This window comes from Fringilla coelebs, assembly GCF_963513975.1.
Source record: "Fringilla coelebs genome assembly, chromosome: 17".
NCBI classification, from domain to species: Eukaryota; Metazoa; Chordata; class Aves; order Passeriformes; family Fringillidae; genus Fringilla; species Fringilla coelebs.
In genome coordinates, this window is record NC_140043.1 from 5,163,824 (window position 1) to 5,190,202 (window position 26,379).

The following is a 26,379-nucleotide window of genomic DNA, read 5'->3' on the forward strand; positions in this document are numbered from 1 at the left end:
TGAGTGCCACGGGGAAGGTGGCGTGGTGGGGTTCGCTCAGTATATAGTCTCCGCGGGTCTTCAGTGTAATTGCTTCTGTGCTTCTCCCCACTTTAACTGCTGGGGTGCCCCAGGCACGTTTAAGCTTATAAATTTTGTCCCCAAGGAAAAGTAGATGTTACTTAAATTATATCTCCTCTCACCCATATATTTTGCTTAGAGTCAGCCAGTCAAGTGCTTCCTGAATGTCCCTGTTCCCTTTTTCAGGTGCTCGTTTCTATGAGATAAGCTGTAAAGATGTTGAAGTTTAAATGTGGAGCTCGAAATCCGGTCGAGGCTGGATCGATGGAGCCCATCACCAGCCGAGTGTCTCGGCTAAATCTGCTCTTTCAGGTGAAGGGCATCTGGCCTGGGAGCAGCTGATCTCAGTTTTGTCCTTGTCCTGATCCCCAGTATCTCAAAATACAGCTTCTCTTGTTTGGATGCTGAATACATGCCAGTGTCATTCTTTGGGGTAAAAGAAAGGAATAACTAGGTGGAGTTCAAAGTGTACCTGCTTTGCACAAAATTCAGTGGATAGTTACTGGCCTTATGTTTTGTGCATCTGCTGATGTTTTAGCCTGATAGATTTTTCCAGTTAGAGATGGAATATTGCTTTGTGCCCTGTAATCTTCAAGTTTTTCATGAGTGAAGGAGCTGTGGATTTGTCCCAAGATGAATTTACCTAAGGGGCTGCTTTTTCATCATATGAGGTCCAACAGCTTTTCCTTCCAGAGCTACTGTTGATGCTGATTTCTTCAATTGCTTATACCATAAAAAGACCTGCATGATGCAGTGTCAAGGAAAAGGCCAGTCAGATCAGAGTCATCAGGAGGATATAGATTGTTAAAATTTGAATCACAGCTTTCTTGAGACTGGTGGTTTAGTTGCTTGAAACGTTAAAGGATTGCTTTGTCTACAAGAAAAATACCTGTAACTGCTATTACAGATAGACATAGTGAGTTGATATATTTACCTCACACTTCTGTATCATTTGCCTAATTTCTGAAGTAGTGATTTTAAAGTGGATATATATTATCTGCTCTATACATCTGTTATTGATTTGAGGCTTTTCATTGTTGTCTGAGACTCCATCTGCTGTTGCTGCTTTTTTTTTCCAGGGGAAGCCACTCTTTGTGACTCAACAGCAGATGTCTCCTCTCTCCCGGGAAGGCATCCTTGATTCATTATTTGTTCTTTTTGAAGAATGCAGAAACCCTGCTTTAATGAAAATTAAACATGTTGGCAACTTTGTCAAGAAGTGTAAGTTTGTTTAGACTAATTTTCAGGTGTCACTTTATAAAACAGTTCTAAGAATCTGGATGTTAGGGAGTATGCTTTAGTTGCTCTGATTGTAACCCAGGACTTTGAGCATCTGATTTTTTGTTGGCAGACTCAACTCTGCAAAGGGGATCTTGGCAATCTTGGTAAGGATTTGTTCAGGTCCAAGAAGATCAAATGCAAGTGGCTTTTGAAGTGCTGTGACTCAAATGTGCCTCCTTCTTAGTCTGTACTGTATTTGAAGAGGTACTTTCTTGGAAAGTGAGTACTGGCTACAGCGAAACTCTGAGTGTGCACCACAGAAGGATGTCAGAAGTTGAGTGTAGGCTAGTGACTATGAGAAAGAAAGAAAGATTTGAGAAACTTGGTAATCCCTGGCTCTTTCAAAATACCTTTTGGATTCCATGTGTCACCCAAGTTCTGCATGTGTAACTTGTAAAGAGTATTTCTGTGCTTCAGAAATACAGGTCCTAAAGGAGTAAATATTTTATTGATAACGTGCCCAGAATCCTTTTGGGGAAGAGCAAAGAAATTTTTCCATCAATTTTTCCATTAAGATGTAGTAGAAAGACATTTGATTTCAAGTAACATGTTGTGCCCCCTTGTTATAATTCCACCCAATGGTTTGGAGGTATTATTAGCAGACAGTAATTTTCTGCTGGTTTGAAGAATTTTTAGACCAATCTTCTGTGAGTGACTGATTATCACAGTGCATGCTGGCTGGAACTAGTCAGTGGAAAACTTGAGCTGAATATCTGCAGTAAATGCCTCTGGTTGGTTGTTAGACAATAGACTGGTGCCTCCCTCAGGCAGAGGAGCAAACCCTGCCCCTGGACTAGAACTTGCTGGGTAAAACCCTCATGTTTAGAGAACACACTTTGTATTGATAAAGGATGGCTGGAAAGAAATTAGAAACCAAAGAGGTTCTCAGCCTCTGATGTTATGAATGGGACAGAATTATGGTTGCCATGGGAACTGTCTTAGCATTTCCTGATCCTTTTGTATGTACCATATTTCAGACTTAACTCTGCATTGATACAGTCTTTTTCTAGTTCTGATGCATGCTGTTATTTTTAAGAAGCATATTCTGGAAAGATTTAACATTTCTTGAGAATCTGGAACTGAATGTTGGGATTTTTTTTGGTGTTGGTTTGCTGGAGCTTTTTTAATTTTATTCCCCACTTTCGATGTTGTCTCTTTTTTATAAGATGCCAGTTGCCAAATGTAAAAATAAGTATTTTATTTTTGTAGATGCAGAGGCTATCGCTGAACTAAAGGAACTGCAACCCAGTGTGAAGGACTTTGAAGTAAAGAGTGTGGTTGGCTGTGGTCACTTTGCAGATGTCAAAGTAGTGAGAGAGAAAGTCACTGGTGATGTCTATGCCATGAAGGTGATGAGCAAGGAGTCCTTGCTGGCACAGGAGCACGTATGTATATTTTTCTGTTATGAGACTAGGAGGATAAATTGCAATTTGTTGAACACTTCCTTTCTGTCACTATTATTAGAACTGAGTTAAAAATATATCTTGAGAAAGTTCATCCTACATTTGAGTGAAGCAATAAATCTGTGTGTGGTTTTGCTGTGTTTAAAAGTCATTGTGACAGTCTATGGGTCTGTTGGGTGAGGTGCCATCCTCAGATACCAAAACATGGCCCTTGTTGTAAAGAGCTTCCCATCTAATTATAAGAAAAGAAAAACAGATGATGAAAACACTGAATCAGTATTGATCTTGTTGAAGATGGTTTGAATTTTCAGCCAATCTATTCATTAAGGTTTTTTTTTTTATTTTAAAGAGCGAAGTAGAATGTCAGGAGTGGGTGTGAAGGCAAACTGTGGTGACTGGATTTTTATGGAGAGCCTCTTGCTAGCTTGAGAAATGTGTTACTTGGAAACTTAAAAAAGGGATAATGGAGGTTGTTCTCATAGTTTGGTGAGAAACAGAAGTTAATCTTCGCTGACATGAGATGACAAGTAGGACAGAGATACTCCATGAGACACCTCATGAATTTATACAATATCTGCATCAGTTGTTCCCAATACATGGTGCACTAAGGTTGCTCCTGATATCCCTCAGCATTGTTCATGGCTCGGAGAAATGGTGCCCAACTAAAATTACCCTTTCTGGGACCCAGATTGACAAGAAAGTAAAGTATGGTGCTACCCTCACATGGCATTGCTCAGGAAACAGCACTTAATAATTTCTGCGTAATTTTTTTGTGATGTGTGCCAAGTATTTCTAAAACTAGGGGATTCTAACGTATTCTCACTCCCTCTCATCATGATGTAACTGAACACTTTTTTGGTAGGTGTCATTTTTTGAGGAAGAACGCAGCATATTAGCTCAGAGCACCAGTCCATGGATTCCACAATTACAGTATGCATTTCAAGACAAGAAAAATCTCTACTTGGTAATGCCTAGTTTTTGATTTTCTCCTCTGTTGAACACCATTGTTGTTGGTTTATTAAAGAATAATGTGATGGTTGAAATGTGCTTGTTTTCTGTAAATTTTCCTGCACTGTTTGATATATGCCCAGTGTCATACTGGGGAGCTGAATGGAATGTCTTGTATATCTGTTCCTTTAAAATTGGATGTAGGTTATGGAGTATCAGCCTGGAGGGGACTTGCTGTCACTCTTAAACAGATATGAGGACCAGCTGGATGAGAATATGGTGCAGTTTTACCTTGCAGAGTTGGTTTTGGCCATTCACAGTGTCCATCAGATGGGTTATGTCCACCGGTACGTCAAGGTTGCTTTGGGTGCTTCTATATTCTGTCCTCTCAGTATTTCACATGCTGTGTCAGAGGGAAAAATTAGAAAGTTAATCAGACTCCCAACTATAATTGTAGCTCAGGGCATTAACTTTGATGTAAAGTTCAGACCAATATCAAGAAAGGATTGTTACATATATTTTTCTGGAGGCTCAGTAAAAAGAAGCCTTAATGTTGCACTATAAAAAATTTAAATATTTTCTATGGATTGCTGCTTTTGGCACCAAATACTATGGGGAATTAATGTAATTGTTAAAAATGGCTGTGTGCTGATTGGTGAACAGGGCAGTATAGGATGTTGGAGTAGTTAAATATCACAGAGTTTTCTCTAAGGGCTTGGAGACTGTTACTGTGTGCATTTTCAAATCATCATGGTATTTAAAAAAAACTATTCCGTTCTGAGGGTGTGGAAATGTTAGGAAGGATATTATGTTCCAAGAGCTTGTAGTGGTTGCACTTAGAGCATGGGCTGTGGCTTTCTAGTGCAAGGTCACTGGCTGAATTTGGAAGATGTGCAGAATAAGTTGTGAGGGAGTTTGCGAAGAAAACTACAAAATACTTGACTGTAAATCAGTTACAATGTGGTCAAGGTGTGAAATCACCTTCTCTTTTCATCTGCTGTCAATAATTATGAACCTGCCATGAAATAAGGGGAGCTGTAATGCTTCCATATTTGCTTGGAAACAGGGCAATTTTTGGAAAAAGACTCCCACTTGAGAAGCTTTTATGCGTGTGGTTGAGTATAGCTGGATAGGATATCCTTTTATCTGGATGTGTCAGTAGGGAATGGTCTGGAAAGGTTCTGATTGCTTTCTTCTGGCCCACAGGGACATCAAACCAGAGAATGTTCTTATTGACAGAACAGGACACATTAAACTGGTGGACTTTGGGTCAGCTGCCAAAATGACAGTAAACAAAATGGTAATAATGTGGATTTAAACTTTGTCTGTGGCTTGTTTGCATAGTCCGGTTGAAAAGGGAAAACTAACTTGGTATTGTTCTTTGATTTCACCTTGCTCTTCTCTCTTCTGCCTTTCTTGTCCACTATGGAATCTATTCACAGCTGTATTTTTCCATTTGTGAATGGCTTTTCAAGCATGAGCTCAAGTATCTTTTGCAGCCCTCAGCAGACACACATTTCCTTATTAAAACATTAATACACAAGAAAGGTAAAGGTAAGTCTGCTTTCTCATGATGCTGCACTGTGATACAAAATCATACTTCTACAGGTTCTTACAGCTGTTCAATGCTGGGTTTAAAGGGGACATGGAATTAGAGTTGGAATGAAAATCGTGCCTGTTGTAACTAAGTTCAGATAACTTTGAAGACTGGGGAGCTCTTGATCAAAATGAGTCACATTTAAATATTCTGGGCTTCACTCACCACAAAGTACTGCATCAAATCTAAATCAGTGCAGTTTTTTATAAGTTGCTTGGAAGTTTTGGTAACTGCACACAACTTCCAGTGAAAATTTTTAAAATTTAAATGTGTCTAAGTGAGAACATGAAGTTCTGTACTATATTTCTGTCTTGTTTTACAGTTTTTATTTTTCCATAACATTTTCTTTGTAATGTGATTCTTAATAGCCTGTTTTTCCCTGCTCTTACATTTTCAGTGCTTCTCTGCATTGCATTTTCCTTTGATATTTTTTTTCATGCTATCTCTTCAGTCACTCATAGGTTTTTGTGTTAGCCTGCCTGCTGTTTTATTTCATTCTTTATGCCACTCAGTACAAAAATGATTGTAGCATTGGCTCCTGAATTACCTTTTCTAAGCAGGCCAGAAATTCAAATATTAGCACTTTGCTGATCATGAACACTAGGTAAAAAGGTTGACAGGGAATGTAATGAGGGCAGGAAATATTTCTGTCTGAACTTGACCATTTTTTAAATTTTAGCTATGATGTCCCTGTTAATGCTAGTTGAAGCAGAGTATGCTGTTTAAAACAAACATCAGCTTAGTATTTCTGTGCTTTTTGGGATGCTACTTTTCTACTTTAGTAGTTTGTACTTGATAGTAGCAATTGGCTCTGATAATTTGACTTTTTATATCAAATATATCAAACAAATCCCTTTGTTTATCAGCAGTTTCCTTAACCTGGTGCTTATTTGCTAAACAGCTTTGGTTAAAATTACTTTCTTAAAATTCACATGGAGGGCTGAAAATTATGTCTTTTAAAAAAAATTTTAAAAGGGTAGGGGGGAAAAAAAACCCCTTTGTTTTATTACCAAGATGCCATTGAGCAGAAAGTGCTGTAATTTCATTTGGTTTGTCTTTGCTCCCAGGTAAATGCCAGGCTCCCTGTGGGCACACCTGACTACATGGCACCAGAGATGCTGACAGGGTTGGGAGGGGATGGCAAAGCCTCCTATGGCCCTGAGTGTGACTGGTGGTCCCTTGGAGTCATTGCCTATGAAATGATCTATGGAAGGTCTCCCTTCACTGAAGGCACTTCAGCAAAGACTTTCAATAACATCATGAACTTCCAGGTAGAGAGATCTCCTTCCCTGTTCTCAAGTAAAAGGGCAGCAACTAAAGGCTGTTTTTCTCAGCTTTACATAAAAGTTTATGGATGTCTCTTATTTTGTCACATTCATAAAAGATTTTGAATATATGCATTGTGTTGTATTTATATATATATTATAGATATCATGTTATTTTTTGTAACAGGTGTCATCATCCCCAATTCAAAAAATCCCATGACCCACCCTTTGGAAGTTTGTGAGAATTTTCTGGGGAAATGTCTTATTTTACTCTTCCATTTGTGTGTACCATTGGCCATTGTTCAGCATAAGATGCTGACCTGGGACACCATTTGCCTGGGTGGGAATGATTGTTCCTGTGTTCTTATCTTTACTGCAGTAAAGGCATATAAAAGCCTACTTGGATAAAATGCACCATGCTTTTATTTGTGTGCTATAAATATTCATCCTTTGTACCTGACATATCTCAGAATAATGAAACTTAATCTTCCAGTTCTGAGTCTGTTTTCCTACTGAGCAGAAATCCATTTCTTTCTAATGCAGAGATTTCTGAAGTTCCCAGAGGATGTGAAAGTTAGCAGTGACTTTCTTGACCTGATCCAGAGCCTGCTCTGTGGGCAGAAGGAAAGGCTGGGTTATGAGGATCTTTGCTGCCATCCATTTTTTTCTAAAATTGACTGGAACAATATCCGTAATAGTAAGTAGAATAAAATTGTATTTATAAACAATTTCTGGGGTTTTTTGGTACTTAGAAAATTTGTACAATGAGTATTAAGGTATGTATGATCTGAATTATTCCTAATGAAACAGGACTGGTTCCTGGAGCAGGTGTTTTTAACAAAACAGCTCATTTTGGTTTTTGCAAAGGCTGTGTTATCATCTCAGGTAAAAATTGTAAGGTAAGGGGATGTTTAATAAAACTCCACATGAATTTCTGATGCAATTGCCATATTACTGCAGGCACTAGACTGGAAAATCAAAATGGTCCTTTCCATGTCCTTCTTCAGATTAAAAGGCATCAGTATGTTTTTTCAGGCCTTTCCCACTTCAGTTTGCTAAATTTTAGCTTCATCTTTTCTTGTTGTTGTATCTTCAGATTTCTCTTTTGTTATTTGTGGACTAACTTAAGGTTGGTTTATTTTTTGTCCTTCCAGTAGATGAAGAAATGTCTGTGGCCATAGGGGCCATTGGAGCTTTTTGTCAAAGTCAATGGGGATAATGTATTACTGCCTTTTTTTTTTGGTCAAAAATCTGTTCATTCAACCAGGAATAGAATAAAACCAGTGAACCAGATAATTCTCTATGCAGAAAACTGTTTATAATACTATGCAAGGAATGGAATTTGGTATTTGGAAGTACTGAGGCACCAGCTCCATGGCAAAAGCAAATACTTCACAGTTCATCAGTGATCTCTGTATGGGGATCTGATTGTGTTGGAGAGTATTTTAAATTATTTGGACTGTAAGATTATCTGGGCGAGCAACATGTCTGCCTTATGTTTTTTGTCAAACATGCTGTAAGGGAATGATTCTGCTCCATTTTCCACGATAAATTACTAAGCCAGTGCTTCTACTTTTGATGACTATCTCAGCACTTCAGCTGTCAGCTCCACAGACTGTTTGCTCACTTTTCTGTCGATTCATTAATTTTGAACTTGTGGAGCTGCTGTTCTGTTAAATTCCATTGTTTCTGCCCTTTGAGAGCCATTGAGCCTCGAGCCCTTTTCATCACTTTAGCATACATTTCCCAGTGCTCTCTGCCTTCTCTCCCTAGAGCCTTGCCTAAGCCACCAGTTTCTGTTCCTGAATTTTGTGTTGCATTTATATCATGTCACCTCAGATATAGAGAGAAGAATGACATGTGAGCATATGTTCTGGTGTTTCCTTGGCAATTGCCTGTCTAGTATTCACACAGCTGCAGGAGTTAATGGAGCATTTTGCCAATTCGTGTGACAGCAGTGATGCTGATGGACAAGCCACTAGGCAGCCCTGGTGTGGTTATAATGTTGGAATAATTATTTGGGATTTAAAAAATCCCATTTCTGTCTGCAGCTGGCCAGCAGATTGCATCATTCCCTGTAATATCCATAGCTACCTACTGTGAGGTTTCATGCAGTTTTGACCCCTCATTTTGTTGTTATGCCTCATACTTGATAAACCCCCACTGTAACTAGCACAAAACACAGCAGTCTCTGTGCTTCAAGCAGCAGATTCAATGTATCACCTATTGCTTTGCTCTCAGTAGTGGTTCTCCCTGTGCTGATTTTTCTGAGTAGTCTTGCTGTCATTCTGTTCTAAACCTGGGTCAGGTTTGACCTGGGCTATCTAAAAGCTAAAGGCTTCTTTCTAATCTTGACCTCTGCTGATAGAGGTGTTCAGCTGGAGCAATGGCAGCTTGAGAAGATGGGTGATGGAAGAGGTCATAGGATTTAGATTTACATTAAAGAATCTCGCTACCCCAAGTTAACCTGGTCAAAGAATTTAAGGTTATGGAGTGTTGGGCCTGGGTGATCCTAAAGCCAACTGAAGTGACTGATCCACAATTGTTAGACAAATTTCTGTGTCGGTATAGTGAGACTTTCCTATAGTCTACAAGGGCAGTGATGTAATTTCTATTTCGGGCTGAACAAGGTAGGGAAAAAATTGGTACCTTTTGCCTTGCAGATATTTAATTATCATGCTGAGAGCTCCAGGATAGCCATTCTTAATACACCGATTTTGGTTAAGAATGTGTCATTAAGGGGCTTTTCAGTGTTACACTTTGTTGTTATGGTAACCTATGAAGCACTTGACTTTTTAGTAAACCCCTTTCCAAAAGATCATTGCCTCTAAAAAAAACTCCCAACTTCCCTGGGTCCAAGTAATGTGTCTATAGAAGCAGCTCTTAAGTTACAGAAACAGAATCAAACAATTAAACCTAAAGTCAGGTTTATTTGAATTTGTCTCAACAGGTGATTTTTCCTCTTTGTTGGAGTATTGTACTGAAACACACTTATAGATTTTGCTCTCTGTTGCTCTCTTTTCTGCTATTTAACGACTTCTAAAGCTTATTTAAAAAACCCACCTGAAAACAGATACCACTGCACTTCCTCCCCAAAAATAAACCAAAACTTTCAAAAGTTTGTGTTCACTCACTGAAGAATTTTCTGAAAGTATTTTGGAATTAATTTACCTGAAACAAGCATATTTCTGTCTGTGTTTCAGCTAAATGATCAGGTATTTCACTAGACAGTTGATAACAGAACTATTTGAGTACCTAAGAAGTATCTAAAATCAGAGGTGGGGAATTACATACTTGAGTTATCAGCAACAAGGCTGCATTCTGTATAATTTCAAGATTTTGTTGGTTGACTTTTGTTATTTGGCATCCATTAACTACATCAGCTTTTTAATTTGGAATCAAAAATCTGCTTGCTGAAGTCTAGCTGGGAGATGGTCAGAAAACTTTCATCTGTGTTCAGCATAAAGAGCCTTTCCTTTTAAGAATTGCTTTGTAATTACAGTCCAAGAGGTCTTGAAAATGGAATGGCATATTTGGACTTGCACATGGGAACTATATATATGAAAAGACAAGAGTTAATGTCTTGTGCAAACAGAAGAACTTGTGAAAGTATTAAAGACTGATTTTTAAACTGTTTTCTGCTGTTAAAGGGGCAGGACCCAAATCTCATTATTCATGTGTCCCTGACACTTCTCCTAATGAACACCATGTTGTCACTCAGGATGCTAACAATTACACATTGTAGTGTTTCATCTAAATTCTTGGCTTCAGAAAAATGTGTTGATTTGTTTCTTGAAGAAGAGATCACTTGCACTGCAGGTTGGAAATCACTTTTATTAATAGAAAAGTATGTGTTGGATCATTGTCTTGACAAAACACCAAAGGTGTTAAGATAATATTGTAATGATAGGTTAGAACTAGCACAGTGCCTTTTTTATAAGTGGTCTTAGCAAAAATTTCCTTTAGTTTCATCACTGGGATTGTCTATTTTTCTTTCATAACACTTTTTCAAATAGGTCTGTTAGAGCCTGAGGAAGAGGAATGCCTAACCTATTTAAAAAGGCTGTGTGGATGCTTTTCCTCAGAAAGCATTTATAGATCACCTTGTAGATCAAGAAGAGACACATTTTTATCCCTAAGAAACATTCTGTATTGCCTTTAAGTTTCCTGTTTCAGTTGAGTCTTTCACTGTCCCAGGGGAAATGCAGTCTCTCTTTTCTGAATTTGCATGAAAATATTTTGAAAGGATGGAAAGACCTGGTTAAGGCAATGTTCTTTGTACCAGTCATAAATACACACACTGAGGCAGAGTTTAAAAAAAAAAAAAAACGCTTTTTTCCATAAGAGACACTTTATCTAATCTTAATTATAAACTGATTAAAGTACTGGAGTATGTGTGGTGGTTTTGGATTTTTCCTTTTTTCTTTTTCTTTTTTTTTCTTTCCCCTTAAACTTAGCAACCTGCAACACCCCCTTTTCCTCTGAAAGTCATTCTTTGGAACAGATGGAAGAGGATTACATCCTTCCACAAGTGGGGATGTATCTAGGCAAGGAATTGGCTTTTTTAAAACATGCAGTTCTCCACAAGATACTTTAAATGGTAAACAGAACATGTACGTTGTTGTAACGTGTCGGGGACAAGAGGAGCTCTTTGTACCCAACCAGTTTGTGTGAGTAGAAGCACTGGGTTTCCTGTCTTCTTGAGTAATACTTTTGCCTTCCTTTTGGGTGAGCCTGAGAAAAGTGCAAATTTGTCACCTTGTCAGATGTGATGGCATGGTGCTCACATTTGTTTCTCAGAGGCTTATCTTGACCTCTGCTGAAGGATCCTTCCCTTTAAAGAAGCAACTGATAAGCACATCAACGTATTTGCATTCACCAGTCTTCATCTTGTTCTGAAAATGAATGGTTGTGTGACAGATTTCTGATTTTAAGCAAGAAATAATAACTTAACTAGACATTATGTCATGGTGTGACCCACACTTGAGATCAGAATTGCTTGTCTCTTTTAGCTTGATTTTACAGGACTACTCAGTTTATTCTGTGGGTATTTTGGACATCAGATAAAGGACTCTTAGTCTGAAGAATAAAAAATCTATGAGGAAGCCACCAAATAATTAGTAACATCAGAAAGAGTGGATCTAGCTTTTTTTTTTCTTTAAGTTATTCCCTCTTACCCCTAAGTGATATTTTTCTCCAATAGCTGAAACTTCTTCAAAAGTTCTGCTTCTCATTTTCAGCCACTGTTGACAAGTTCAGAACTACTTAACATCTAGAGGTGTTTTTGTGAATGACTGTTCCAAGTTTTCTCTTTAGTTGCTGCTACTTCTTGATACAAATATTGTAACAAAGTTATACTTCAGAGTTGCAGAGATTTTGGACAGTTAGTCATGGATTTTAGTGAATGTAAAATAGAGGGCAAAGGATTTTTTCATTATTTTTTAATCTAGTATTCACAATTTCTCTTCTTTGTTCTCATATTTTATTAAATACCAGAGGAAGCTGTAGTGTAAAACACTATGCTCTTTAAACTAGTTTCCCACCAGCCCCAAAGGTTTGCTCTGTCTCTCATTCAGTTTTATCTTTGTGCATCCATTGTTCCCCCACTGAGTGCTTTTTCATCTTTTTATGTGCATGCATAGTTAAATGATATTTTCTTTTATGCATGTGGTTTGAGTAGCAATTCTTATTGTTCGTAAGAGGAACAACTTTCTTTTTTAATTACAAGACCTTGAAGATGACTGCTAAGATCTTTGCTAATTTTTGGTGGGAAGTAGGGCTCTAGATGTCTCTTTCAGAGATGAAGTTATATCTGTCAGGCTTTGGGGAGTACAGAACAGGGTGCTCGTATCCTTATAAAAAAGCAGCTAAGTTGGTTTTTGCTACCTCTTTAAAAACATTCTAAACTTTTGCAGGTGAAGTGAAGAGTTGGCTGTTTTCTCTATTACTTTACCTCATAGACAGTATCTGCCTTCAAAAACAGTGTTTAAAATCCCACAGCAACCCCTTTCTGTGAGAGAAACCACAGAGTTCTTTCAGCAAAGGTGCTGAAACTAAAAAATACTAATCCTGAAGTGATCCTCCTCTGCTGTGAATTAACTACAACTTTGGGCTTGTATTTGCATTTAAGATAAGCTTACAAATTGTTTTCTGTTACTTCTCTGTTTTTAATAATTAAGAACATATGTAAGAGTAGCTGGACATTATCCTGACATTAGGTGATTTTTTTAAAAGGAAATACATATTCCAATCAACAATCTATATTTCAAAATTGTTTATGTTGCATAAATATCAGCATTATGTTGTATTTTTAATTATAATCAATTAAATAGAAGAAAATAATAAATCTGTGATACTGACATACATTTTAAATGTTCTGGAGCTGGTAAGTTCCAGTAGGCTGAAACTGCTTACTACAGAACCTATTTAATTAGTGTATTTTCCCCATTTATCTCATTCTAATGCACTTGGAACTACAGTACATGAGCAGCATCTGCTTCATGGAATTTCTTCTCACTTCCCTGCTTGGGAGCAGCGTCAGGATGGCTCTTCAGGGAGCTGCTACCAAAGCCTGCGCGTGTAGCTGGGATTTGGCAGTTGATGGAGACAGATTCTTTTTTTTTTCCTTTTTTTTTTTTTTTTTTCTTTTATTTTGTCTATTAACGCTGGTCTGGTGGGTAGTTCCAGCGAGGGAATGGAGAGTTAAAGGCGGGCAGTGGAAGGCTTTGGCAGCCTAGAGGGAGCCAGAGCCTCCAGGCGTGACTGGCTGTGCCCCTGCCACTCACGGGCAGCAGCGTCTGTCGCCGCAGGCAGGTAGGGTTAACGCCGGCATGCGGGGACTCGGGAGCAGGGAGCCTGCACTGCAGGGGTTGGAATGTTTGTTCCCAGTCCTTCAGCCCTCATCAGCCCTTCAGCTACGGGAGATCCATACTGGATCCATGGTAACGGTTTTAGCACACTCCACTTCCATCAGCTGGTGACAATGGACTGTTCTAGCTGCTGGCTGAGGAGCTGTCTCCCCTTTGCTGATCTCAGAGTTGCAGCGAGTGGCGACCCGAGTGATGAAATTAAATAAATAAATGTTAGGAAATGTGATTTAATGAGGTAGGGATTGCACAGCAGGGCTTCTGCATTCATTCCTTTCCCACACGTAGCCAAGCCAGCAGGTAGCTCGGGTGCTGCACAGCACCGAGAAGAACTTGTCCTTTTGTTCCTTAGGTTAATTAAACTGAAGCAAGCACGAGAAAATCATCTGAAATTAAACAACTGCTTAGCAAGTTAAGTGGTACCAATTTAGAAATTATAGTAAGAAATACATTGTAATTCCTGCTATTTATACCTCTCTTCAGAGCTGATTGTATCAGAGCCAGACTGCAGTGGTGTCCCGGCAAGAGTTCCAGATCTTAAGCAAGCTCTTTTAGAGAAATAAAATCAATCTTCTTTTCCTTAAGACCACTGAGCTTTTAGTAGCTGTAGTTTATTAGAACCTTCCAGGAGAAAAACCAGTTTGCTGTTGATTAGAAACCCATGCTGGGAAGATTCTTGTTAGTGTTAGAGGGTAAGATATATCCCTTAGCTGACTAGCACAGGATCAGGCTTCTTTCTCAGGTAGTGTCACTAATTGGACAGGTTGGAGACATTTTCCTTTTCAAGATGAATCAGAATTGACAGGCTTCTGGCTATATTACAGTAATGATTTTCTCAGCCTGGTGCTTTGATTTTATTATTTATGTGTTAAAAAACCCAACATCTTCACCTGAAAAAAGCCCAAATGCCAGAATCTCCAATGCCCAAGCTAAATCCCAGTTTGATCAGTGTGGGAGATGCTGTGCCTGCAGAGTGGTAGCCATGTTGGCAGCTCAGGGGTTAATCTCTTGTTGCTGTAATACGCTTTGAGAGCAGCAGCTCAGTCTGCTTGTGTTAGCAAGATTAAAAGCAGGAGCTGCAGTGCCATTGCAAGCACTGAATGAGTGGGACTGTTGCAGAGTGAACTGTAGCTGAATTTTATCTTTTCTTCTTGCTTTTTTTTCCACCAGCTCCTCCCCCCTTCGTTCCTACTCTCAAGTCTGATGATGACACCTCAAATTTTGATGAACCAGAGAAGAATTCGCGGGTTTTATCCTCTACGCGCCAGTTGAACCCAGCAGGATTCTCGGGGGAAGATTTGCCATTTGTGGGGTTTTCATTCATCAAGGCTTTGGGGATACTCAGATCAGAGTAAGTAGAAATTATTGCTCAGGTGGATAGGACTGCTGGAAAAATGGGTAGGTTTGTTGCAGAGAGGATGGTGTGTGTGAGAAGGAAAGCTGTTTTAACTGACCTGTACTCTGCTGTAGGGAAGCTGCCAGATTCGGGCTTTATCTGTTGCTGGTGTGTCTTGTGCATGTCCTACTGTTCTCTGATTATTTCTGGGATGAGGGGGAGGAAACGGGATGGAAAGATTCATTCTAAACCAGTTATTATTAAAATTGTAGTTCAAATAGTTTGAATTAGTTGTTGCTGTTAAGCAGGGAGCAGTAGGTGATTGCATTTCTGGTACTGCAGATCCCTGCAAGGAGGAGAATACTGAGGAGTTGAGAGATGGAAAAAGGGGATGGTGTTATTTTATTGGGTCACAGAGTGGGCACCAAGTGCTGGGAATGTGTAAGGCTGAATCAGTGATCCATAGAAAAGGAGCTCCACTAACCTGGGAATGTGCAGTGATGGGTCAGTGAGCAAGGGAAGGAGCTGCATGGCAGCTGGCTCTGTGCTGCTGGGTCAAGTTAAATAGGAGGACTGGACATTGCTGTGGTGTGTGTTCAGAGACTGGAGATTCAGATCAAATATGCACTGGCCATGTGTGTGGAGGGATGTAAAGACCTCAGAGAAATGATTTTCAATGGAAAGAAAACATGATTTCCAAGAGAATGGAGTCAGAGAAAAAGAAGAATATAAGTAGCGACATATAAACCATTTGATGTGGTGGGTGTTTGGTATTTGGTGACAGAGCTATGGAAAAAGTATTAGTGCAGTGTGTTAAGTTGGGAAGTCCTTAGCTCAGGACCTGGGAGGCCTCTCAGGAACGCAGTGGCTTTGGCTGGGTTAGTGACTCAATGCTCTGTGTTTTCATGTCAACCCTCATTCCCTGCTGCTGGTTTGCTCCCTTCTGGGACTTCATTGTCAATCTGTCTTAACTGAGTTTCATTTTATGTCATATTGGTGATAGTTGCTCTGCAGTAGGCTTGTCACCGAATTTGGTGATACTGTTGACATCTTTGATCTTGCTCACACCGTGAATCAAGGTTATATGATGGTTATGCCAGAAATAAAAAGGGAATCTTTGCCTTCCCCTCCTCAGCAGAGTTGCTTTTATGGCAAAAGAGGAAGGAAGGGAGAGGATATAAAACCCCAGAAAGTATTCTTTTGGTGAAATGATCTAATATTGTCAGCAGGATGGAATGTTAGATCTGTAGATACCTGGGGTTAAAAATCTGTCTTAATTTAGGAGTGAGATAACTTGGGCTGTTCTCTTGTCTGCCTGGAGAACTGCAATCTGTGTGCCAGGTCTATGTGGCCATTCAGGTGACAGTCAGAAAAGCCTCAACAGTGACCATATATGTGTGGTAAAAACATGTATGTAATTGGGCCCAGGACTAGAACTGAAGAGGAGCATGGGGGAAAGTCTCAGAACAGTGGTGTAAGTGGGCTGGAGGCTGAGAGAGCTGTAGCAGATGGACTGAGGTGCTTTCTCTGTGGAGCTGGTACCAAAAATGCGTATGGAAGTTACATTTGAATTTTGGGAATAGGTGACAAGAGGTATAGCAAATGAGTATAGAGACTCATGTCCTCTGCAGAAATTTTGATTGAAATAAAATTTCTGTTTGGTGTGGCCTGTTTTTTCTTAAACTGGAGCAGAAAGTCATATTTAATTTTCTCCTAAATAATAATGGCTTCTTTTTCTTGAGTGAGATCTCAATAAATGCACTTATTTTTAGCAGTAAATACTTGCCTTTTGTTCTAAGGTGATTTAAGTATAGCAAAGCCCTTATGGAGACTTTAAAATACCTGTATTTAAATAATGCAGTGATTTAGTTTATTCTCAATACCACTGCAAATGGGTCACAAAATAACTTCTTACTTATAAAATATTGTCTGATGTGTGTTTTTCTTGAGGAAATAGAGTACTGTTTGTCTGCACTGCCTTGAAAATCAAATTCTTACATGAAGAACAATAAAGTGTGGAGGGGGTTTGTCTGCTGTGAATCTTGGGATGCCTTCTCTGGAAGGTCCTAAGTCATGAAGTTTATCAGTCCAGAATTTTTTTAAAAAACCCTTTTCCTGTGAAAGTCTATCCTTATGGTTGCTAAGTGATGCAGATCTATTTTCCTGTCTGCAGCACGAACCCTCTAGTGCTGCTCACTGTAAGGCCAGGCAACTGCAGAGTGCCGGTGATGAGGTCCTTGAAACTTTCAGCACTTTGAATCTGGGGGCTGTCAAACTCTGAAGGTCAGGGTTATGCTCTTGCCCTTGTCCACTGGACAGTAAGAAGCTGGGTATTTGGGTATTTCAAATACTTCAGAGAAAAGGCAGCTAAAAAAGGACAGAAGAAGGATAATAGAAGTTCTCCTTTCCACTCTCCCGATGACTTTGGGCTAGAAGGGTTTTCCTTCTTTAAGTCACTTACACCTGTTGCCAGAAATTACATGGTTGGTGTGTAGTTTAGAAGGGTCCATTGGATTACAGTGCTCAGTCTGCTGCCCCACCATGAGATTTGAGAAGAATTTGTGTCCCTCGAACAAATATGAGATTTATCAAAAATGCAAAAGACACAGCAATGATGTGTCATAGGAAGCAATTAGGAGAAATCAAGGGCATTGTTCAAGTTGTGGGCTCCTGTACTAGCAAAGTGTTTCAGTTAAATCTGCTCTTAGGAGAGCTGGGCTGAGGCTGCAGAGAAGGACCAGCAAACTCCTCTCATCATGGCCTCTGAATTCTGGATGTGGGGGAGAAAAGCCTGTCTGGCTGCAAATCTGGCTGCTGGTTTGGCTGCAAGTGTGTGACTGTGACAAGATAAGAGGCAACCAAGAGTTTAATTCCATTAAAAGCTAGCCCCACCTTACTTCCTGTCCCTAACCATGGCTGATCTCCAGTGCTTAAAACAAGTGACAGAAACCCTTAGCTGCCAAAAATATGCATCAAGTGGTGGAAGAAAATTGTTCTTGTCTTTTGCAGGTGACTAGCAGAAAACATAAGATGAATATGTTATAAATCCAGGGCTAACCAAATATACCAAAGTGCTGAATAAAAATAAATACCTAATAATAAAATTAGTGCCTAATAAAAATAGATACCAAATAAAATATATCAAAATGCCTAATAAAAAATAAGTGCCTAATTAAAAATAGTTTATTATGCAAAATTTTGCCTGCCTGCGTTCTCTCTCTGAGGTCCTAAGAAATGGTGTTTCTCAACATTTCTGGGGTTTTGTTTTCTGGGGTTTTTTTTGTTTTGATTTTTGGTTGATTTTTTTTTAATTTAAAAATTTGGTATGGATTCGTGACTGTCATTATAAAATACTGAGTTAAAATGGGCCATTCCTCCAGAAAGAAGGATTTCTACTGATTTCTTCCAACAGTTTGTTGGGTTCTGGTAAGCTCTTTCACCAAAGATAGATGAAAGAGGAAGCACAGGATGAGCATACCAAAAATATGCTTTGCTTCAGCAAGCTCTATTCACAGATTGATGGTATCACTGTTTGTTTTTGGTTGGTTTTTTTTAGGCTTGAGCAAGCATTTACGAGGGGGTGGAAGGTACAGATGAGTATAATGCTAAAAAGAATAGAGCATGAGGGATGGGGGATGAGATTATCAGCATGCTGTGTGGGGGCCAGGATTAGGACAGATGGTGCCAATCCTTGTGAGAAGGAAGCACAGGTGAGTTGGGGGTTTAGGACAGTGGCACAAAAGGACACAGGAAGTTACAAGGTGTGATGGGATGCACAAGGTACAAGTTGGATACCAAGAATCAGCTTGGAGCTTTTCCTCAGCCAATGCTTTTTTCTTCATCTCAGCCACGTTAGGACTGGAGGAGCTTTTACACAAGCAGCCCCATTTCTGCTCGTTCTGCTGGTTGAGGCTGCTGCTGAGCTAGCTGTGAAATCACTAGTCAGCTCTAAGTTAACTTGGCTTTTAGTCATGCAGGCACTGCTTCTCTGTAAAGTAAATTGGCACAGCCAGTGCTAGGAGAACTTGGTACTCTAGACTTGGATTTGGCTTTTTTTTTATCTTTTATTGCAAATTTTTTGTTGATGGAGCTGGTTACCTTTTGTTAATCATTTTTTTCACACTTGAGAGGAAACAGCAGAAACTTCTCTGTTGTGTTAAGAGAATTGATCCAGATGTAGCAGTTAATTAAATGAAATACTCTGAGATGGTCCCAGCCTGAATGATAGCTTTGCATCATGGCTTTTGATGTTGGATTGTATGTGTTTAATTTCTGCAATGATGCTGACTGAGGAAGAATATAAGTGCCCCAGAACTGTGGGTATTTTCCACCTTGTCATGCTCTGTTGAGAGCTTCTATCACCATGACAAGGCTTATTAGATTAGCCAGTATTCCATTTCTCTTGATTTCCTCTGTCTGGCCCTTTCTGATACTTTGAAGGTTGTATGGATGTTCAGGAAGTTGTTCTAATACAATTTGTACACAGGAAAGAATTACTGGGAGAGCATGTCTCCTAAAACCTGTGTGTCCAGTGCAAACTGAGATGAGCTTCCCTTGGGGATAAGATGTACTGTTTCCATGGCAGGAAAATCACTGTGTCACCAGCACATATATTTTTAAGGAATTTCTTCCTCACTTTGGACAGGGATGGGGAAGAAAGATTGTAGTTGTGTCTGCAGCCTTCTCTCCTCTTACAAAGCCAACAGCAGCCCTGAGGAGCAGCTCCCTCTGCAGTCACCTCATGAAATCCAAGCTTGGGCAGTCTCCTGTGCCCTGTCCCATCCCATCCCACCTGGCTGAACCTCCTACCTTTTGCAGAGCTCTACATTTCCTTTCCTGAATCCCTCCTGTTCCTGCCTGCTTTGCAGTGCCTGGGGATGCTTTCAGCTGGCTCACCATGAGAAGTTTTTGAAATGCAAAATGGTGCCTGTAATATTAGGCTCTGATTCTTTTAATAGCAAATAAAATAAACAAGCAAAAATGGCAAATAAAATTAGCTCCTTTGGGGAGGTGGAATAGAAGACCAAATAAAACCAGCTCTGTGAGAACTGACTGGAGTTTCTTAGGTAATGCCTCAAATCTGAAAAGAATGGAAGTAAAAAAGTGGTGGTTAATGTTGAAACTATAATTTAAAAAGAAAGATTGCTTTAGCCAATACAGTTCAGACCTGTAAAACTAAATTTTCATTAAAAGAAGATTTTCAGATTTGTCTCAGTACATATTTGCAGCTATTTACATATATTTGATTAACATTTGAAAGCAGATTCCTTAGTGTCTTTTTTAGTTAATGTGAGCTTTAATTTGTATTTTTAGACTGCTTTTCTCAACTATTCATTTTTAGCCTTGTTTGTACACCCAGCTGTTATGGGATTTAATATGCATCTTTCTCAGATGGTTGCTTTTTCTCTGTAGGAGTATAGACACGCTTTATAAATTGATTTTTAAATATGGTAATTTGATGGATCAGATTGATTGGACCAGGGCTAAAGGAATGCTGTATAAAAGCATTAATTTTAAACTTTTTTTTTTAGTAAGTCCTGATCATATCTTTATCATTGACATGCAGGATTCTTTCTTCTAAGTTTTTCCATATCAGGTTTCTGAAGAGATATATTAATACCTGACCTTTCAAGGCAGCATTGGTGGATTTTGCTGTGTTTGTTTGCTGATATTAAAACAGTCTTTCCTAATCACTGCTCGAGGTGGTGGTGCTGAAGGTCTGTTTGATCCAGAAATGTTGCTGCATTTTTGTAAAAATCCGTGTATATCTTTCTGTGCCTCTGCTGCATATCCAGTTGGATTAAGGAGTAGGTTTTTCTCAGAAAATGGTGGTGATGGAATGAAACTTTCCTTGGTGTTGAGAGGAGCCTGTGCTGCTGTGTGTGGGTGTCTGGCTCTATGCAGAGAGCTGCTCAAAGCTCCCTTCTCTCCGTGGGGATAACTGGCTGCACACCAAACTGTGGCCAGGAGAAGCAGAAAGCAACGTGTGGGCAGCCTGTGTGATCTTTTATTAGCACCTTCATTGTACTGCTGCTTTTTCATCTATCAGTTAACACTGCTTCCATCATTAACTGCTCGAGTCTCTAGTCTGAATCATTTTATGCAAGGGAGAATGTGATTTTAAAAATTGTGTTTTGATGTGTGTACTTAATTTTTTGGTTGCAGATTGCATATTTAAGACTTTGCAAAGCACTAAAAATATGCTCCTAAACATCAGGTGGCTTCCTATCCTTTTCTAAAATAAATTTAAACTAACAGGAATGGTAAACTACTTAAATGCTGAGTCCCAATTAGACAGAAAGCTCAAGAACAAGTAAATATTTTCCCCTGGCTTCTGGAGTCAAATTGTTTTGAACAGTACAGTTGTGTCTCAGGAAAAAAAATTACTTGTAAGTGGAACTCTGAAGTTCTGCAGTGTGACTAATCATATTGATATTGATTGGGTTTGTAGGGATCATATGAATTGGGTTAGGGAAGTTTCAATTTTGATTCACAGAATGTAACTAAGGATATTAAATTCTTCTTCCTGTGGTGCAGATTATGACATGTTGAAGTTTGTAGGGCTTTTATACTTCGATGATAATTTAAAAACCTGTTTAAAAATAAAGTACCAAATAAAAAGCATTTCTCTGAAAATTTGTTACCTTTCCAAATGGTTATGTTGACTTTATGCTCTGTTTTTCTTGCACCTATAAATCCCTACAAATCTTGGAAAACTGCTGCTGTGATTTATTGTTTTGCACCCTGACACAGCCACTGATGGAAAATATTAATATTGTAACTAGAAGTACACGTGGATTATTTAATAATGATGTACTGTCATTAGCTTTTATGGTATGTTTGATCTGCAGTGATGGCTCTTAGGCTGTGATTGCTGCACAATCACATTTCTTTTACCCCGGAATAAGTACCCAGTGACTTTACAAAGGCTGCATAAATCAGATTTCTATACCTTTTGCCCATATTCACGTGCTGTTTGGCTTTGCTCTTTTAGATCTGTTTTTTCAAGTGTGGATTCCCCAGCCAAGGTCAGCTCCATGGAAAAGACACTTCTTCTCAAGAGCAAAGAGCTCCAAGACGCCCAGGACAAGTGTCACAAGGTATTTATTCATGCGATTGGCCACACCCATTGCTCCAGGAATCTGCAACCACTGTATGTCCAGGGATCTGTCAGATGCTGCTGATCATCCAGACTCGTGGTGGGCAAAGTGCTTTTCCTTCAGAGAGGTGGCTTCCTGTCCAGTACAAAGGGAGATGAATTTAGGCCATGCTGTTGCTGTAGATACTTTTAACTTAACAAGAAGCGGCTCTGGATTTTAAACAGTGCTTTTCTCAGCGTGCCACAGACGACTGCTGCTTCCTGCAGGCCCTGCCTCTTCATCAGACACACATTACAGCAGTACTGTTCTGAGGGCTCTTCCTCACTCATCAGCTCCTGCTTATATAACTGTTGTCACGTCACTGCTTTATGGTGAACGTCTTGTAACAGTTGCTGTGCTCCAATAAAGGGAACCTGGTGGAGTCTTTTAACACTTACTGCTTGTTTTGAGACTTTTATGAGAGTTCCATTACTTTTCTCCCTGCTCGGTTCTGGATTTGACCATTTGCTCCTGACAAGGAGATGGGGGGAAACCATCTTCTGGTCCAGCATGGATTTGGGATAAGGTTAAAGTGACCCATCTCTGCAAGTCAGGTGAAAAATGATTGTGTCTTCTTTGCTAACTGGGGTTCGAAGAATGACTGAATATGAACAAGCAGCTTGAATGAATGGGGTGACTTAGACTTACTACTTTGTCCTTAAGAAGAACTGTGCATTCCTGGAGCAGAGACAATGGTATCGGAATTTAAACACCATTTGGAGAAACATAGCTAGAAGTCTCTTGGAGACAAATTCCTTACAAAGAGAGCTCTGAAAGTAGCAGTTAACAAAGCTTTTGAAGCCCCCCTTTATAACCTCTTGATATTTATTGCAGATGGAGCAGGAAATGACGCGGTTGCACCGGAGAGTGTCAGAGGTGGAGGCTGTACTTAGCCAAAAGGAGGTGGAACTGAAAGCCTCTGAGACCCAGCGATCCCTCCTGGAGCAGGACCTGGCCACCTATATCACAGAATGCAGTGTGAGCCCTTACACCAGTCCTTTCAGCTCTGAAGGCCTGAAATCTGGTGGTCTTTGTCTTTCTCTTCCATCATGCTTTCAGTGGGGTGCTTGATGGAGAGAAAATACTATGTGAGAGGATATCTGTTGAACATGGAGCCCTGAAGTGTTTGCACAAGCTTGATTGGTAGTTTTATTCAGATGTTGTTTCATGGTCATGTGCTTAGATCATGCAGGAGTGACTACTGTCCTGGTCTTGCTGAAACTCTTTGTGATGTTTGTCTTACTGGCTGTGCTAGAACATGCCTGGGTTGTGCTTCTTGAAGGTTTCTTAGCCGGAAGAGGATGGGGCCTAATCAGTGCCTAGACAGAAATCTTCAAGAACAAATAGGATTAGGAAGCAGTGGTGTTGCCTCCATCTGTGGTGTCCTGGGTTCAGACCCATCCTATTCCCCAGCACAGTGTCAGGGAAGATCTAGGGCAGCTGCTATTTTGCAGGTAGAATATAAAAATGAGGCTGTGAAGCCATGTCTTCAAAGATCATTTTTCATGAGAGCTGGAATGCCTGCCCAGTTGCCGCTGGCAATATTCCAGTGAGGATATTTTCATTCTACTTGATAGTCTCTGTATTTTCAGTTAGATACACAATTATGTTTCCTCTCTTGTACCAAGAGCAAAAATGCAGCTAATACTCTGTTCCAGAGGATTGAAAAACATTTCTGATGTCTTGGTTTGTTGGGAAACATCTTAAAATGGGGCCAAGTGATTTTCCTGTACTGAATGCTACTAGGCAAAGAAAGAAAATTCAGTTTGTATCTTCCTGTTGATGAATAACACTCAGTTAATAGGAGCATCGCTCCACTGGTGACTCCAAATCTGGAGGTAAGGCACGTGGTGAGATACAGACTCAGCCCTTCTGTTCCTTACAGAAATTTAACAATGATTAAAGCATTTGACTCACTTAACAGCAACAAGAAAAATGTAAGTAACATGAAGTTGAAGGATTGTATCTAGGTTGTGAATTAATAGTGCTGGATAAAATATAGATAAATGCTGTCAATAATGGATGCCTTTTGTGATCTGTGTTTGGTTTTTGTCTCTAAACCTGATGTGAGGAAGTGGAGATTTGAACTAAGATTTAAGTTGAGTAAACAGTGTTTGTAAAATGGGCTGCTTCTGTTCAGATAGGAGCAGCACTGGCCATGAATTTCATTAGGATTCCATCATTGGTGCCTCCATTTTTCTGATGCCTCACTGCAGTCAAGGAGGCATTTGTGTAACTAAAGATCTTCATTATACAACCATTTGAGAAACCAAAGCCTATGTATTGAACATTTTGCTTTCTGCAGAGCTTAAAGCGCAGCCTGGAGCAGGCACGGATGGAGGTGTCTCAGGAAGATGATAAGGCACTGCAGCTACTTCATGATATCAGAGAGCAAAGCCGAAAACTGCAAGAGATCAAAGAACAGGTATTCCTGCTTCTTTGGGGAGCAGAGTGGCTGCCCACAAATAGGCATTCTTGGCACATTCTAGCTCTGGTGCCAGGATTACGCTCGGTGTTGATAGGCTGTGATAACTCCCAAGCTGTGTGATTTCACAGGGGTTCCTGAACAATACAGGAAGCTACAAAATTCCACTTGTGTATTTTGCAAGTAAGCACAAACTCCAAACTTCACCTTTTTCTTTTCCTAGTTCTGAAAGTACTTCATCTATACAATCAGTTTAGGAGAAAGTTCCAATGCTTTAGTAACATGTTGCACTAGAAATGACCTTTCCATTTTAAATGGTTAAGGTATGGAAATGTCACAAGCTAATGAATCTTCACCTGGGAGAGAGCTGAGCTAACCTGAATTTTGTGTTGATTTTTAAAAAATTTTTCCTCTTTATCTTATAATTTAAAATGCTTAATAGCATTTCAAAATAGAATGTGTGTTGCCTAACTGTTCTTTTCCTGATTTGGTCTGTTTGCGAAGTAGAAATTAATAATTTTTTTTCCTACCCAAAGAATGTTGCAAGTTCACTAATTCACATAGTTGCTCATAAGAAAAAAAAGGTCAAAATTAAATTAAAACATTGTGACAAATGTGGTCATTGCGAGGGAGAACCCATTCAGTTTCATGAATTAACAGCAACATACTGCATTGAGAAAAAGAAACTGAAATTTGCTATAGCATTCAAACAATTCTTTGTAATTATCTGTTGGTTTTCATCTTCAAAGCACTTTACAAACATTAACTGACTAATTTCAAAAGTCTCTGAGACAAGGAAGCCCTGAAACCTTGGTAATAATTCTCCAGACATGAGTAGCTCTTATGTAAAAAGTAACGAAATGCAAACCCAACCCTCTGGATGTAGCTGGCCTCCACAGACTTCCCCAGCATTCTTCTGGGTGGTTGTTTTATGTAATACAAGGGATCTAAAGCTCCCTGCTCTCTCTTCTGGTGCTTTGCTAGCAAAGTTGCTTTAAATGCTGAAATGGGGAACATTTTTGATGATTTTAAATATCCAGAGATTCTTAGGCAGAACAGACAAATGTAACAGAGGAAACATAATGCAAGTAATTTTTAATCAAACACTTTGTCCCAGAATCTCTTAATTTGGCTTGTGAAGATTCACAATGACATAAAGAGGCTGCTTAGCTCAACAAATGAGTCCTGCAGACTTTCATGTCTGTGGTGGCCTTTTGAGCTCCCTGAAACACCTGTACAAGAACCTTGCAACCAAAAATGCTGAGAGATTTGTGCTGACTCATGTGAGCAGGTGGATCTTGGCCATTAAAGACTTGGACCATGATTTTTAAGTCAGAGGGAACTGGAAGTTGGAAGAGACCCTTAGAGTTTTGCTGTTGGAAACCTGAGGCTTGAGAGAGAATGAATCAAATCAACAGCAAAGCAGAATCTTCAAAACCCAAGAATTAGGCATTTGATATTTTCAGGGCAAGGCTGTAGGTTCAACTTAACCTCAGGTACTTGGGTGGGTTTGTGGGGTTTTTTGTTTGCTTGGGGTGTGTGCTTGGTTTTTGTTTTGTTTTGTTTTTTTTTTTTGTTTTAACTAAACCTGTCCTCTGGTCATTATTTGATGAAGAACTGTACTAACAGACAAACTTGCAAAAAATCAGAATCTGTATTTTTTTGAAAGCCCCACTCATGTCTGTGTAGTTCCCTGATGTGATTTGCTTCAGGTACATGCCCTGAACTTGTCTAGTAATCTGTGCTTAAATGCCTCGTGGTATTCTAGAACTCTGAGCAATGCATATCCCAGAGGTTTGTTCTGTGTTGCCTTGAGTGGTGTGGCCTGTTCCTCTGATCTATCTCGGGACTTATTCAAAGACAATCTTGCAAATGTGATGAAACAAGAAAACCTGAAATATTACTAATTATCTCCTCTTCTTTCTTCTTTTCTCCCTCCCCATTTTCCTCCCTTCCCAAATGCTCATTGTAACAGTGGCAACTATTGTCATACCTTTAATTCTTTGGTCAAGTGTTCGCTGTTATAAAAGCCCAGTATTTTAGGAAGTCTAAACAAATT

At 39.5% G+C, this 26,379-nt stretch overlaps 1 protein-coding gene across 2 annotated transcripts in view; it reads left to right on the forward strand.

Annotated features, from left to right (window-relative positions):
* Positions 1-276: 276 nt before the first annotated feature.
* CIT (citron rho-interacting serine/threonine kinase) overlaps positions 277-26,379 on the forward strand; it is a gene marked incomplete at its 5' end in the record, with an annotated part of 65,450 nt that continues 39,347 nt past the window's right edge. For both annotated transcript variants that reach the window (XM_084216991.1, XM_084216992.1), the window contains 12 exons: positions 277-372; positions 1,140-1,281; positions 2,551-2,726; positions 3,607-3,708; positions 3,897-4,039; positions 4,899-4,992; positions 6,357-6,560; positions 7,098-7,251; positions 14,591-14,771; positions 21,751-21,856; positions 22,730-22,873; positions 24,201-24,320. In XM_084216991.1, coding sequence (XP_084073117.1) covers positions 277-372; positions 1,140-1,281; positions 2,551-2,726; positions 3,607-3,708; positions 3,897-4,039; positions 4,899-4,992; positions 6,357-6,560; positions 7,098-7,251; positions 14,591-14,771; positions 21,751-21,856; positions 22,730-22,873; positions 24,201-24,320 — 1,662 coding nt within the window. The remainder of the gene's footprint in view (positions 373-1,139; positions 1,282-2,550; positions 2,727-3,606; positions 3,709-3,896; positions 4,040-4,898; positions 4,993-6,356; positions 6,561-7,097; positions 7,252-14,590; positions 14,772-21,750; positions 21,857-22,729; positions 22,874-24,200; positions 24,321-26,379) is intronic.